General features: G+C 48.1%; 1 protein-coding gene across 1 annotated transcript; it reads right to left on the reverse strand.

Moving 5' to 3' along the window:
• Positions 1 to 5,617: 5,617 nt before the first annotated feature.
• zbtb22b (zinc finger and BTB domain containing 22b) lies at positions 5,618 to 13,806 on the reverse strand (the record flags this gene model as incomplete). Its single annotated transcript, XM_079232028.1, has 5 exons — positions 13,737 to 13,806; positions 9,853 to 10,086; positions 8,120 to 8,884; positions 7,396 to 7,674; positions 5,618 to 6,658 (listed from the first exon to the last, which is right to left on the reverse strand). Exons 2-5 carry the CDS (start codon positions 10,084 to 10,086, stop codon positions 5,618 to 5,620), a joined length of 2,319 nt encoding a protein of 772 aa, XP_079088154.1. The 5' UTR covers positions 13,737 to 13,806.
• Between the last annotated feature and the right edge of the window lie 128 nt (positions 13,807 to 13,934).

Below are 13,934 nucleotides of genomic sequence, written 5' to 3' on the forward strand. Positions count from 1 at the left end.
ACTTTAACTTTGTGTTGCTTCTGGCGGCCATGTTACTCGCATCTTTGTATTTACAACCATTTTGTAGAAGCTCTAATTTTTTTAAGAAATAGTACGCATTTGATATGCAACCTTCAAAACCATCAGTGTGGTTTTATTCAGCTGTATAACATATTTTAGTTCGGTCCATCATCAAAGTTATGAATAAACCTGCTTGTTTTGTCCTTCCTCGGTGAACTAATCTAAAGCTTTGAAATAAAAACTAACTACAAATGTTGGTCTTAAACATTGCAAAGAAACAGCCCACAATGTGTGTTCCCTTGAATTGAAAATGTATTTATATTTTCGAAGCTTGAAAAAGACAAAGTCCATAATTCATAATTCGCACCAAATAATTTATTAATGTGTTACTTTGATACAGGGCAGAGGTTATTGATGTACTGTAGGTCATTACATTATTAGTACCACTCAGGAAATACATCAAAACGTCATAATAATTCTCTGTTCCTTGTCTGCTGGTCAACCAGCAGACAAGGAACACGGTGAGGAATGTACAAAAATAATTCAAACGAATCCGTCTAGTTTTCAGTATACAGGGCCCCACCATGCTGCACCCCACCATACAGGGCCCCACCATGCTGCACCCCACCATACAGGGGCCCCACCATGCTGCATCCCACCATACAGGGCCCCACCACACTACACACACATCATACAGGGCCCCATCATACAGGGCCCCACCATGCTGCACCCCACCATACAGGGCCCCACCATGCTGCACCCCACCATACAGGGCCCCACCATGCTGCACCCCACCATACAGGGCCACACCATGCTGCACCCCACCATACAGGGCCCCAACATGCTGCACCCTACCATACAGGGCCCCACCATGCTGCACCCCACCTACAGGGCCGCACCATGCTGCACCCCACCTACAGGGCCCCAACATGCTGCACCCCATCATACAGGGCCCCACCACACTACACACACATCATACAGGGCCCCACCACACTACACACACATCATACAGGGCCCCATCCCACTACACACACACTCATCATACAGGGCCCCATCCCACTACACACACACACATCATACAGGGCCCCATCCCACTACACACACACACATCATACAGGGCCCCATCCCACTACACACACACACATCATACAGGGCCCCTAAAACGTCACCTTTGGCTTGAGGGTCTATTTAGTGGGTTTTCTTTTGTCGTCATTTTAAAGAGACACACCTTCCCGATTTGGCACATTCTCTGAAAAGCAGTGTTTGTGTTGAAGATGGACACTGTACTGAACCACACGCTGAGGTTTTATTGATTATTTGAGGGGTTTTATGTGCAGTCCACGTTTGTGTCACAAAGCCATGGAACTGAAATCAATCTGAAGCCCGACATCGGGCGAGAGCAGGAACCTCTGGCCGTAGAACGCAGAGGTCTTTCCGTCTTCTCTGAACCCGGGCGCCTGCCGCCTCTCCACACCGAGGAATAGAAACGTACAAATGCATGCGCTCATCTCGTTCCCCTGCCCTTCGCCCTCGGTGAAAGGCACCTTCGCGTTGAAACGCTTCCCAGTGTTGGCGCACTTCACCGCCACATTTGTCTCCCACACATTCTGCCGTCTCACATTTTCTCCGTGGCTGCTCAAGCAGGGGGAGCGGACAAAGTTCGCCACAAACACGGCCGAAGCGGGAGGAAACACCGGAGGTCACAGGTCACTGAACACGGAATAAAAAACGCTCCAGACCGGCATATAAAAATATCCAGACCCGGCCTTCACAGAAGGTAAAAGGAGCAGATCCCTTTTCTCTTCAGCTCCACGTTACAGGAAAACACAAAACTCTGAGCACGTGACACGTTAGAGGTCATGTGTTATACTTGTGAGAGCTCTCCCTGTCCTGTGACGCAGAAGTATGATGTGTTTAATAATGTAGGAGCGAAACAGTAATACAGCTACATAAACACACATTGTTATCACATTGCAGCGGGTTTCCATGATCATAATCTCTTACATCACAGCACAAACTGAGGACACATCTTTCTGAAAAGGAATACCATTTCATCACAAATATTGATGCACTTTTCTCTCATATAGAGGCATTTACACTTCTGACTTACATAGCTGTTGTTTTTTTTAAATGGGCCGAATCTTTACATTTAAGTTACAGCTCTGCCAATGCCTGAACAGCATATGTATGTATGTATGTATGTATATATGTATATATATATATATATATATATATATATATATATATATATATATATATATATATACATACATACATACATACATATATACATATATATATATACACATACACACATACACTCAGCTAAAGGATTACTAGGAACACCATACTAATACTGTGTTTGACCCCCTTTCGCCTTCAGAACTGCCTTAATTCTACGTGGCATTGATTCAACAAGGGGCTTAAAGCATTCTTTAGAAATGTTGGCCCATATTGATAGGATAGCATCTTGCAGTTGATGGAGATTTGTGGGATGCACATCCAGGGCACAAAGCTCCCGTTCCACCACATCCCAAAGATGCTCTATTGGGTTGAGATCTGGTGACTGTGGGGGCCATTTTAGTACAGTGAACTCATTGTCATGTTCAAGAAACCAATTAGAAATGATTGGAGCTTTGTGACATGGTGCATTATCCTGCTGGAAGTAGCCATCAGAGGATGGTACATGGTGGCCATAAAGGGATGGACATGGTCAGAAACAATGCTCAGGTAGGCCGTGGCATTTAAACAAAGCCCAATTGGCACTAAGGGGCCTAAAGTGTGCCAAGAAAACATCCCCCATACCATTACACCACCAGCCTGCACAATGGTAACAAGGCATGATGGATCCATGTTCTCATTCTGTTTACGCCAAATTCTGACTCTACCATCTGAATGGCTCAACAGAAATCGAGACTCATCAGACCAGGCAACATTTTTCCAGTCTTCAACTGTCCAATTTTGGTGAGCTCTTGCAAATTGTAGCCTCTTGTTCCTATTAGTAGTGGAGATGAGTGGTACCCGGTGGGGTCTTCTGCTGTTGTAGCCCATCCGCCTCAAGGTTGTGCGTGTTGTGGCTTCACAAATGCTTTGCTGCATACCTCGGTTGTAACAAGTGGTTATTTCAGTCAAAGTTGCTCTTCTATCAGCTTGAATCAGTCGGCCCATTCTCCTCTGACCTCTAGCACCAACAAGGCATTTACGCCCACAGGACTGCCGCATACTGGATGTTTTTCCCTTTTCACACCATTCTTTATAAACCCTAGAGATGGTTGTGCGTGAAAATCCCAGTAACTGAGCAGATTGTGAAATACTCAGACCGGCCCGTCTGGCACCAACAACCATGCCACGCTCAAAATTGCTTAAATCGCCTTTCTTTCCCATTCTGACATTCAGTTTGGAGTTCAGGAGATTGTCTTGACCAGGACCACATCTCTAAATGCATTGAAGCAACTGCCATGTGATATTATAGTATTTCTTCCTGCTCTGCCAATGCCTGAACAGCTCCCTCCTGTGGGGATAAATGTGAATACGTCTGTGAATTTCTGAACGAGTTACGAACGACTCCATGAGGAGGAATAAATAATGTATTTTTGCACACTTAAACAAAAATAAACAACAACAACTTTTTGGCTCCTCTACAAACATAACTGTGTTTTAATGGAACAACAAAGGCAGACAGCATTAGTTCTGTAGTGTGGTACCGGTCAATGTGTCTTATCAGTAGTTGTACCGGTAAATGGTAAATGGACCCGTACTTGTAGAGCGCCTTTCTTCTGACCACTCAAAGCTCTTTAACACTACATGACATCATTCACCCGTTCACACACTGATGAGAGGAGCTACCATGCAAGGTGCCACATCAGATCATCAACCATTCATACACCGTAGGCACAGCTACGGGAGCAAACTACTGCGGGAGCAATTTCAGTACATGATACTGGAGTATCTACTGGAGTACCTACTGGAGTATCTACTGGAGTACCTTAACCACAGCTCAGAAGAGAACTTCGTACACGGTGGAGAAATGTGAAGGAGAGCTTCAAAGTAAACTAACTTTACTTTGTGTTTCATTCGGGCCTCTTGAGAGCGAGTTCATGTTAGTTTGTTAGTTTTACTGTGGGTGATCCGGTCGTAACTTTCCCCAAATATTAACTTGGACGATGTGATGATAGAGAAGAACGGTTGATTTACTTTCACTTTTTCATGATAATAGGCTCAAAACTGTCACTGCTGAATTTTTTTGTCTCTCAACTAATCAATTAGTAGTTTTACAATTCCCAAAGCTACCTCTGTAACTACAACAGCCAGGAGGTGAGCTATCGTAAACACACTTTACACTGTATAGCCCACCAACTCCTCACGCTCCTGTTCGGGTGCACTGTAGGTTCAGATGATCCTCCTTCCAAAGCAGCGAGCGCAGCAGTGTCACAAGTCAGTATTTGTTCCAGGTTCTGATGAGTAAAAAAACAACATATATATATATATCTATATATATTTTTACAGTAGTAATATACTTCTCAAAGCACGAGAACTCTGAACGACGAGAAAGAAAGTGAAAGCAGGTAACAGCAGCAGAGGCGATGAGCAGCGGGAGGTTCCTCTCCGGCTCCTCCCTCCCGCTGTCGGAGCGCCGGGCTCATCAGTGACAGGTAGAGTTTGTGGTCGCGTGGGGATGGAGCGTATCGGAAAAGAGATTGATGATTTCATTACAGTACAGTCATGTTGGTTAGCTTACAGCTAGAAAATAAACGCGGTGTGAGGACCTCTAAGTTCTGAGAAAGTATTCAGAAGGAGCTCACCGGCTGTACAGGTTGGTACATAAGCCGCCGAAAGACTGATGATCCCTCACTGGGATCCAGTTTGGGCTTCAAGCACAGCAGCATGGTGTAAGGCCAGGAGTAAAACCAGGAGTAAAACCAGGTGTAAAACCAGGAGTAAAACCAGGTGTAAAACAAAACCAGGAGTGAAACCAGGTGGCAGTGCTGACGGCCAGGAGGAACAGAGCCCCGCTGCTGGGAGGAAGAAGGAAAAAAAACACAAACCTGCAACTTCAGCTTCCTCTTTTCTCAGTTGGTTATGACTATGTAGGTTTTTCTCTTGCAGATTTGTGTGTTTTTTAGTTTTTACCACATGAGATACATTACAATACTGCAGAATCACAGCAATAGAACAGCCTTTTGTTCGGCTCCTCTGACACCAACAATGTTAGAGAGGACCAGTGAGTGAAGCGCTGTCTCTTCCTGGTTGGCTTCAAACCCCCCGTCACAATGAAATGATAGCTTACTCACTGAGACGAAAGGTCTTTTCTCTTTTTTTTATGAGGCCACTTTTTGGAGGCGAGTTTCCCAAAAGAACTGCATGTAACTTGAGACGGCTTCAGGACGATCGCAAGTCGACTGTAATCTCCAAGTCTTTGTCCAACGGGAGCGTCGCCTCTCCTCCACCACTCAAACGGACAGACGAGGAGCGCACGTCCTGTGTTTTGAGTGGTGGCGGTTCAAAGTGATTCAGAGGTTCCAAGTTGACCACGTTGTAAAAACAACAGCAGGAACGAGAAGCAGCCCAGTTCGCTCAGGCCGAGGCGCCCGTTGGACAGAACTCGCCCTGAGGGGGTTTAAGTCACGCTACCGTCATTGCCGCCGACTTCACACACGTCCTCGTTGCACACGCTGCGACCCAGCCCCAGACCAGCGAACATCCCTAACCCCTGACCGGGACTCTGGGAGACGCCCCCGAGATGCGGCCCTGCGCCGGCCATACTGCTGCTGCTGCTTCCTGTGGCTGAGACGCCGGCGCCGGAAAGATGTGGAGAGGAAGCAGACATTCCTCTTCCTCCTCCTCCTCCTCCTTCTCCTCCTCCTCCTCCTCCTCCCAGAATACCGCCCTGTCCCTCGCCCCCAGACAGGAGGAGGTGAGGGGAGCCAATCAAATCTGGCCCATCCTCACCTCCTCCTCTTCCTCCTCCTCCCCCCCCGCCCTCGCCGCCCTCCCCCAGCCCGCTGCGCCTCTCGCAGTGCGAGCGGTGGCGCATGAAGCTGTCGCGCCACATGAACTTCTTGCCGCAGCCGAGGCAGTCGTAGGGCTTGAGGCCCGTGTGCGTCTTCATGTGCTCCGTGAGGTGATGCTTCATCTTGAACTTCTTGGCACAGACGGGGCAGTGGAAGGGCCTCAGGTCCAGGTGCATGTTTATGTGGCGGTCCCTCATGCTCTTGTGGGTGAAGGTCTTCCCACAGTGGCACATGAACACTTTCCCCGAACCCCCGGCGCCGCCCCCGCCTCCGATCCCCCCGCCGTCCATGCCGTCGACCCCCAGACCGCCCTGCGCCGACAGGTGGACCGCGCCGTGCTCCAGGCCGGGACCTTTGAAAGAGGCTCCTCCCATCATACTGCCCGCCATCCCCAGAGGAGGGGCGCCGGCGTCCAGGGAGAGTCCGGAGGCCTGGCTGTAGAGCAGGATCTGGTTCCCCTGCATGTCCAGGGGGAAGAGCTGGGCCCGGGCCGAGGCCGCGGACTGGACCTGGCCCAGCAGCGCTGACACGGCGCGGTTAGCGCTGTGGCTCTGACCGCCGCCACTGTCATGGAGGTGAGCTAACGTCTGGTCCATTAAACTGCCTTCAAACTTGAGGTAGTCTTCTGACGACTGGCAGTAGTCCACCTGGAGACAGACAGAAATGTGAGGAATGCAAACTGCACCAGGACGATGTCTCCTGTGATCTAGACAAGTCTCTATGTTTATATACACATATTCAGTTTAGCAAATCCCACAAGTTTAGACGGCTGCATTTCTTTTTCACCCACAGACTGGATATAAGAAGTGGACGTAGTCATGGTGACGTAGTCATGGTGACGTAGTCATGGTGAGTTTGGTGTTTTGGCCGTCAGCATCTTGAATCTTTGGTCACCAGTGAACGGAAGTGACCACATCTGGACTGAGGAGCAGTGACATAGAGAGACGCCGTATACGTCTCTGGTAAAGCCCTGTCAATCACAGTAAGCCCCGCCCTAAAGCGTCCCCTCTTTATGGTCTGTTTTACTCTAAATGAGCATAATTTACTAAATGAACATCATGCTGTATTGAAGAAGACTTGAAACTGGAGATTGAGACATAAACTCATGTTTACAATGTTGACTGAGGGAACAAATGAAGAGAGAAGTAGAGTCCTTTATATAGACTTCTATACAACCAGAGGAGTCACCCCCTGCTGGTCAGGAGAGAGAATGCAGCTTTAAGACGTGAAGCATTGGCTTCACTCTTCAGAGCCGGAGGTAGCCGCCATAGACCGTACATAAGAAGTGGACGTAGTCATCGTGACCTTTGTCCCACCTTTCAGCGAACAAAACCTTCTGCTATCAGAATATGTTGAAGATGATTTAGAGCCGGCCTCAGCTCACCTGTGAGTCCATGTCGCTCTCAGCTCTGCCTCCCAGATCGGCCGAAAGGCTCCGAACGTTGGAGATGTTGAAGTTGCTTCTCTCCCTCTCTCTGGCCAGCTCCATCTCCCTCTCGTCCTCGTCGTCCTCGTCCTCTCCTTCCTCCTCCCCGGACACGACGATGAGGTCGTCGTCCTCCATGCGTTCGGTTTTCACCACCACCCACTGTTTCCGGGGCATGATGCTGGGCTGGCTGTAGGTAGGGCGCTTCAGCAGCGGCAACGCAGAGTCCTCCCCATCCTTTCAATTGAGACAGTTGTTTAGGGGATTTCCACTACTAAGCATTTTAGTGTTTCAAACGTGTTCCATAAACCCGACAGGCCCAATGCCGAGTTTAAACCACAATATATGATGAGGAAACAGATATAAATACCAACACTACTTTCTGGATGCGTAAGATACAGAATATTCCTCCAGTTAAAACAGAGAATATTTTGTGTCCAGTTATTTTTTGCATTGTTCTTTCTATCCTTGCTTTGAAATATATATTTTTATTTTGTCTTAAGTGACCGCTGTTTAAAAATAACAACCAGGAGTTTCTTCTTTAGAAGTTTCTTCATGACTAAGAATGTTCTGCACATGATGACGACATTACATCAGTTCAATAATGAGGAAAATGCTGCGTATCAAAGGTTTTATTTCAAAATAAAAGCTTTTCGGAGTAGTTTAAAGACGCACAGCTCACCTGATAAGAGGACACGCCAAAGCTGTCGCTGACCCCGACCTCCTGCTCCGACACTGAGCTCATTTTCTTCCTCCTTCCACTGCCTCCTCCTCCTCTTCCTCTCTTTCTCTGGTGGTACAACACCTCCTCCTCTTCCTCCTCCTCCTCTTCCTCCTCCACTTCATCCTCCTCCTCAATAAGGAAGGCTTCCTCTCCTCCGGACGGGGCGCAGTAGCTGGGGGTGTTGCTGGCCCCGCCTCCGTCCCCTGACGCGCCGGCTGCGGCCGCACCGCTTCCTCCGAAGCTGCTCCCGTCCCTGGGGCTGAAGTAGTTGGTGCTGCTGGGTGACTGGCTCTCACTCGCTTGTGGGCGGCTGGGAGGCTGGGAGGCACGCTGGGGCTCGTTGGACCCTTCCACCTGGGCTTGGCCGCCACCGGCATCCCTGCCAGCTCTATTACCGCCGCCTGCAGCGCCGCCGTCGCCGTTGCTGCTGCTGCATCTGAGGTTGGCCGACCCTCCGGCTCCTCCGACAGTCGCTCCATTCTGCACACCGCCGCCTCCTCCGCTGCTCCCTCCTCCCGCTGCGGCCCGGCCCTCCTTCAGCAGCTCGGTGCATTTGTCCACGATGTGCCACATCTGCAGGACGCTGCCCACCGTGAGGTAGTTGACGATGTCCTCGCGCAGCATCCGGAGCTGACCGGTGTAGGCGCAACTCAGCACGCTCTCAAACGCCAGCGGGTCCATCGCTGCCGGGATGGAGACCGTAGACATGTTCTTCAGTAGCACCTGGCGGTGGATGGGGATAGACATCACAGTAATGCATGAAACACTCACTCCCTTCATGCCTCAGGTCTTCTTTTTGTTAAAACAATTATCAAGGAGGAAATCAAACCTATTGGTCATAATCCAAATTGTTTAATGCTCTCAAACGGAGAGTAAACACTGAGGTCTGATACAACCCCCCACGGGGTGTCAGGGAAACTGGTCTTTGGATGAGCAACAGAATAGGACAATCATTAAAAACAGGAAATGCAGACACATAATTCAAGTGTGTGGGCGAGGCTGCTGTCAGGCTGCTGGCCCTCATTCTATATTTCTATCGGATTGATCTAGTCTAGTCTGGCTTGTTTGTATGTCCTTAAACCAATCACAACCATCCTGGCGGTGGTAGACACCGTGCCACGACCAATGGGAGGGTGCTACCTGTGGCTTATTCCCACAGGCTACATCCAGTGAGTGTGACGCCCAAATGTGTTCAAGAGTAAACTACACCTGGGAGTTTTGGCTGAAGGGGCTGCAAAAAGAAGTAGAAAATAAGTATCTTTCCAAAGATCTTTGCACTATTGTTTAGTTAGGTCATTTAATATTATTAAATCTTGTTGGTATATAGTGTGTTAATATTGCTCTACCTGCATCTATAAATGCTGCTGCAGTGAAATAATGACCCCTTGCAGGATGAATAAAGTAACTATCCATCTATCTATCAACATGAGCAGGACTGGCATCTCTTTTCTGTGTAAAGTTCCTTCCTACAAGACGACAGGAGCGTGTGGTTGAAGCACTTTGTTGTTACATTTGATATTTGATTAATTTAGCGGCCGGCTAATGAGCTAGCTAGCTAGTTCTAACATTTGAGACAGCTGCTGCACCCTTTCTGACACAGTCCGGATCAGAAAAGGCCGAGCAGGACTCCATGTCGCTTTTATGCGTTGGTACTGATTGTGAAACGTGAGCGCCATTAAAAACACTCCCACCTGGTCATGGAAGTAGGGCGAGGAGGCGGCCAGGACGCAGCGGTGGGCTTTGAACACTTGTCCCTGCACGTGGATGGAGAGGTCACAGAGCCGGCCGTCTTCCCTCTGCCGGTTCAGGCTGTCCAGCACCGAGGCCTGAGCGCCGGGGAAGCACACCTGCACCTGCGGGCCAGGTGTGGCGCTGGGAGCCGAGCTGCTGCTGCTGCTCCCCACCTCCATGGACAGGGACTGCATCTAGGTGGGAGGAAAACTCTCATGACTGGCAATTCAATCACGCTTTGAGATTAAGCCTGACTGCTTCCATTACTGCTGACTGCGGAACCAGAGGGCTTGGTTCTGATATCCAGATATCACCACATCTGTTAAGGCATGGAAAAAATAAATCCCTTGTCTAAGTGTCACATGACAACCACTCAACCTTTTACGTGGTAAATTCAATTCAATTTATAGCCCAAAATCACAAAAACAAATTTGCCTCGGAGGGCTTTACAATCTGTTCACATAACATCCTGTCCCGGGACCTCACATCAGATCAGGAAAAACTCCCCCAATAAAGATACATACAGACTAAACGTACAGACTACAGAATGCTGCCTCTAGGGGGTGCGCGAGAGGAAAAATGTAATGGTGTAATAATTAATATTAAACATAATTTAAAAAAAAAATTAAGTAGGATTTTTGAATTATAACATTTCCATTTGTAAGATTTAAATTTAAAATTAAAAACGTACAATTTAATAAATAGATGCACTTCCGGTCCGGCCGCCAGACTGTCTTTTACGTACACACTAGCTAGCCTAGCTTGTGCACCTAACGTCATTTCATTCATTCAGCAACATCCATGAAAATATGTTAAACTGGCTGAAATCGGGGAAGCTGTCAGGTGGGACATCTGAAGCTATCAGTAATAAAAGAGGAGAGGGACAGAGAGAGAGGGAGGAGCCGGAGGGAGAGAAACGGAGAGGTGCGTTGGGGAGAGACCGGGAGAAGAAATCGACCGGGAGTCGGAGAAAGAGGAGACGAGAGTGAGCATCAGACTGGCAAAAAAAAAAAGGAAATATGATGACAATTATCTGGGTCTGGTCTTCACTTGGATTGGCGATGCAGATTGCCCGAAGCCACAGTGCGTGTTGTGCAGTGAGGTTCTGGCTAACAGCTGTCTGAAGCCTCTTATTTGCGCCGCCACCTGAACACCAGCATGCCAGTGCAAGTCAGAAGCCCCTTACATTTTTTAGATCAAAATTGGAAGAGTTACAAAACAGCCAAAAACAATTGCAGTCTCATTCATGTGTTGGGTCTACAAAACGCACTACGGGCTTCATATCTGCTCCTTTTTTTATTTATATCTGTTTCTGAGCCTATGCATGTGCCTCTCTTTGTTCTTTACGTGGCTTACTGTGTTTAAGTAAATACATGTGAAATGCAGTCTGCCTCTGAGCCTGTGCGTGTGTCCTCGCCATCCTTATTGCTCTTTAAAAGTGACGCCTTGTGTAACTGACATTTATACAGCGGACTAAATCTTGTAACAAACGCCACGCGCGAGCAAACAGTTCTCGCATTGGTCCGATTTTATGCGGCTATAAATAGGCTCTGTTGCGTTTTTTTTTAAGGTGTCCCCCACACCTTAAAAAAAAACGCAACAGAGGTGCGTGAACCCGGTTGGGATGTAGAAGGGGGTGCGTGGCCTAAAAAGTTTGGGAACCGCTGAACTATAGTGTTGATTCAACCTAACCATTTGATGGAGGCCGCAAACGTGCACAAGCCTATATACCGAGAGTGCATCTCATATTCTACCCTCTGATATAGACGGGGTGGTCGTGAGATTACAGACACCTTTCAGTGATGCAAAACTATTCAACAGCTGCACAAACTACAAGCTTCTGACGTCACGAGTTTAAAGGTTCATTACATTTCATTTTCATTGTTTCATCAGCACCTTTTAGAGTGATTCTCAGAGTTGAGTGATTTCACTGCAGTTACAGTGAGTTGCTTTTAGCTGGCAACTGGTGGTGGACCAGCAACTCGTGGTGGACCAGCAACACAGACATATGAGGGGCCGTTTAGGCCATAACTACTGAGACACTCTCACACAAACTAATGAAACGCTCTCACACTCACTACTGAGACACTCTCACACATACTAATGAAATGCTCTTACACTCACTACTGTAGCTCAGGGGGATGAGTGGTCGTCCCGAAATCGCAAGGTACTTGGTTCGATCCCTAGTCCCCCCATAGCTCACATGTCAAAGGGTCCCTGAGCAAGACACCCAACCCCCAGCTGCTCCCCGGGCACCTCAAAGGGCTGCCCACTGCTCCCTAACCAGGGATGGGTCAAATGCAGAGAAGAATTTCCCCAAGGGGACTAATAAAGTGCATGTTTCTTTTTTTCTTTTTCTTTACTGAGACACTCTCACACTCACTACTGAAACACTCTCACACATACTAATGAAACGCTCTCACACTCACTACTGAAACACTTACACATACATACATACTCTGTAAACCTATGCACGCTCATATATAAAACACTATTGTTGAACACTTATACATTCATAACTGAATCTCTTGCATATGATTACAAAGATATAAAATGTGTAGATACATGTGCAAGTGTTTCACATATATATATGTACACATGTACAATCAATCTTTTTTTTGTGATTGAATATGAAGGTGCAACTTCTATATATTTTGATCAGTCTGCAGGCCTTATTCGTAATTGGCAATCGCGATGACATCGTTGATTTTTTCAATAGGGTGCTGCGCTGCGTTCAAAGCCTACAGCAAGACCCAGGAGAAGAGAGATGTTTTAGAGAGCTTGATGACCACACCTGGAATAGAATTTAGGGTAATGGTGTCACCATCTCAGTAGTGAGTGCGAGAGCGTTTCAACAGTGAATGTACGAGTGTTTCATTAGTATGTGTGAGAGTGTCTCAGTAGTTATGGCCTAAACGGCCCCTCATACAGACATGTCCAGCTATGGAGCCAACGAAGGAACCCACACGACAAGGCTCCCGTTTGGCTCCTCCATCTGCACTACTATGCACTATTTTGACTACTTGTTGTCTTTAATTGTCTTTTGTCATGTTGTCTTTAATGTTTTTTGTTATATTTATGTTGCTTATTGTATGTTGTGTATCTAAGAGCAACGTGTAACCGGAGTAAAACTCCATGTATGTGGCCAATAAAGCTGATTCTGAGTGTGTAACTAACCACGTCTCTATGCTTCGCCTGCGGGCAATGGCGACCAATACAAGGACGCAGTCGACTTGATTGGCCATGTTGTTGCTTGGAAACGAGACTATTTTTCCCCACAATGCACTGCAAATTCGTCCCACTGTCCAGTGGGACACATTTGCAGTGCATTGTGGGTAAATTAGTCGCGTAGAAGTGGACCTCCCTACCCCCCAACTTAAACCCGCAAGAGTCTCTTTGAAGTGTCTTTGTTAGAGCCCCCCCTCGTTGTCCACGCGCGTGTTACATGTAAACACCGCGCGCGCGGGTCGCGTGAGGCTACGTGACAGCATGAAGAGCTCAGAGCAACAGGGTCCGCGTCACGTCCTCAAAGCGTGACACGCATGACCGCACCACTTTGTTGCTGTGTTATTAGCGCGTGGGGGGGGCAGACTTTTTTTTTGTTTAGCTACAGGCAAAGCTAAGCCGTGGACTGATAATCCACGCCGGCGTGGTAGTGGACGCGTCTTCTGCTCCCACGCAGCGGGCAGAGACGCGGTCGCAACCCGCCAGAGCGTCGAACCCCTAACTAAAAATCCAGCCGTTACAGATGTGACGTTAGCCTGCTAGCTAGCACAGACGGCTCGCGACAAGAAGCGGGGAGGCGGGAAAAAGAGCCGTTAACCGCCGCGGGCTTCGAACTCACGGTTTTAGTCGCAGCCCAGTGAAGGGCGCTCTTCGGCCGGGCAGACGGCAGTGGGGGCCGCCGGGTTATCCAGAAGTTTGGGGACCATTTTTGGAAAATGTTGTTCCCATCTGATCTCTCCTGCAGCGGCAGACAGAGACGCGTCGCCTTTAAAAGGATTCCAGACAGACGAGCCAGACTTTGGCCGACAAAAAAATA

Source organism: Taurulus bubalis (genome assembly GCF_910589615.1).
Source record: "Taurulus bubalis genome assembly, chromosome: 16".
Taxonomy (NCBI): Eukaryota; Metazoa; Chordata; class Actinopteri; order Perciformes; family Cottidae; genus Taurulus; species Taurulus bubalis.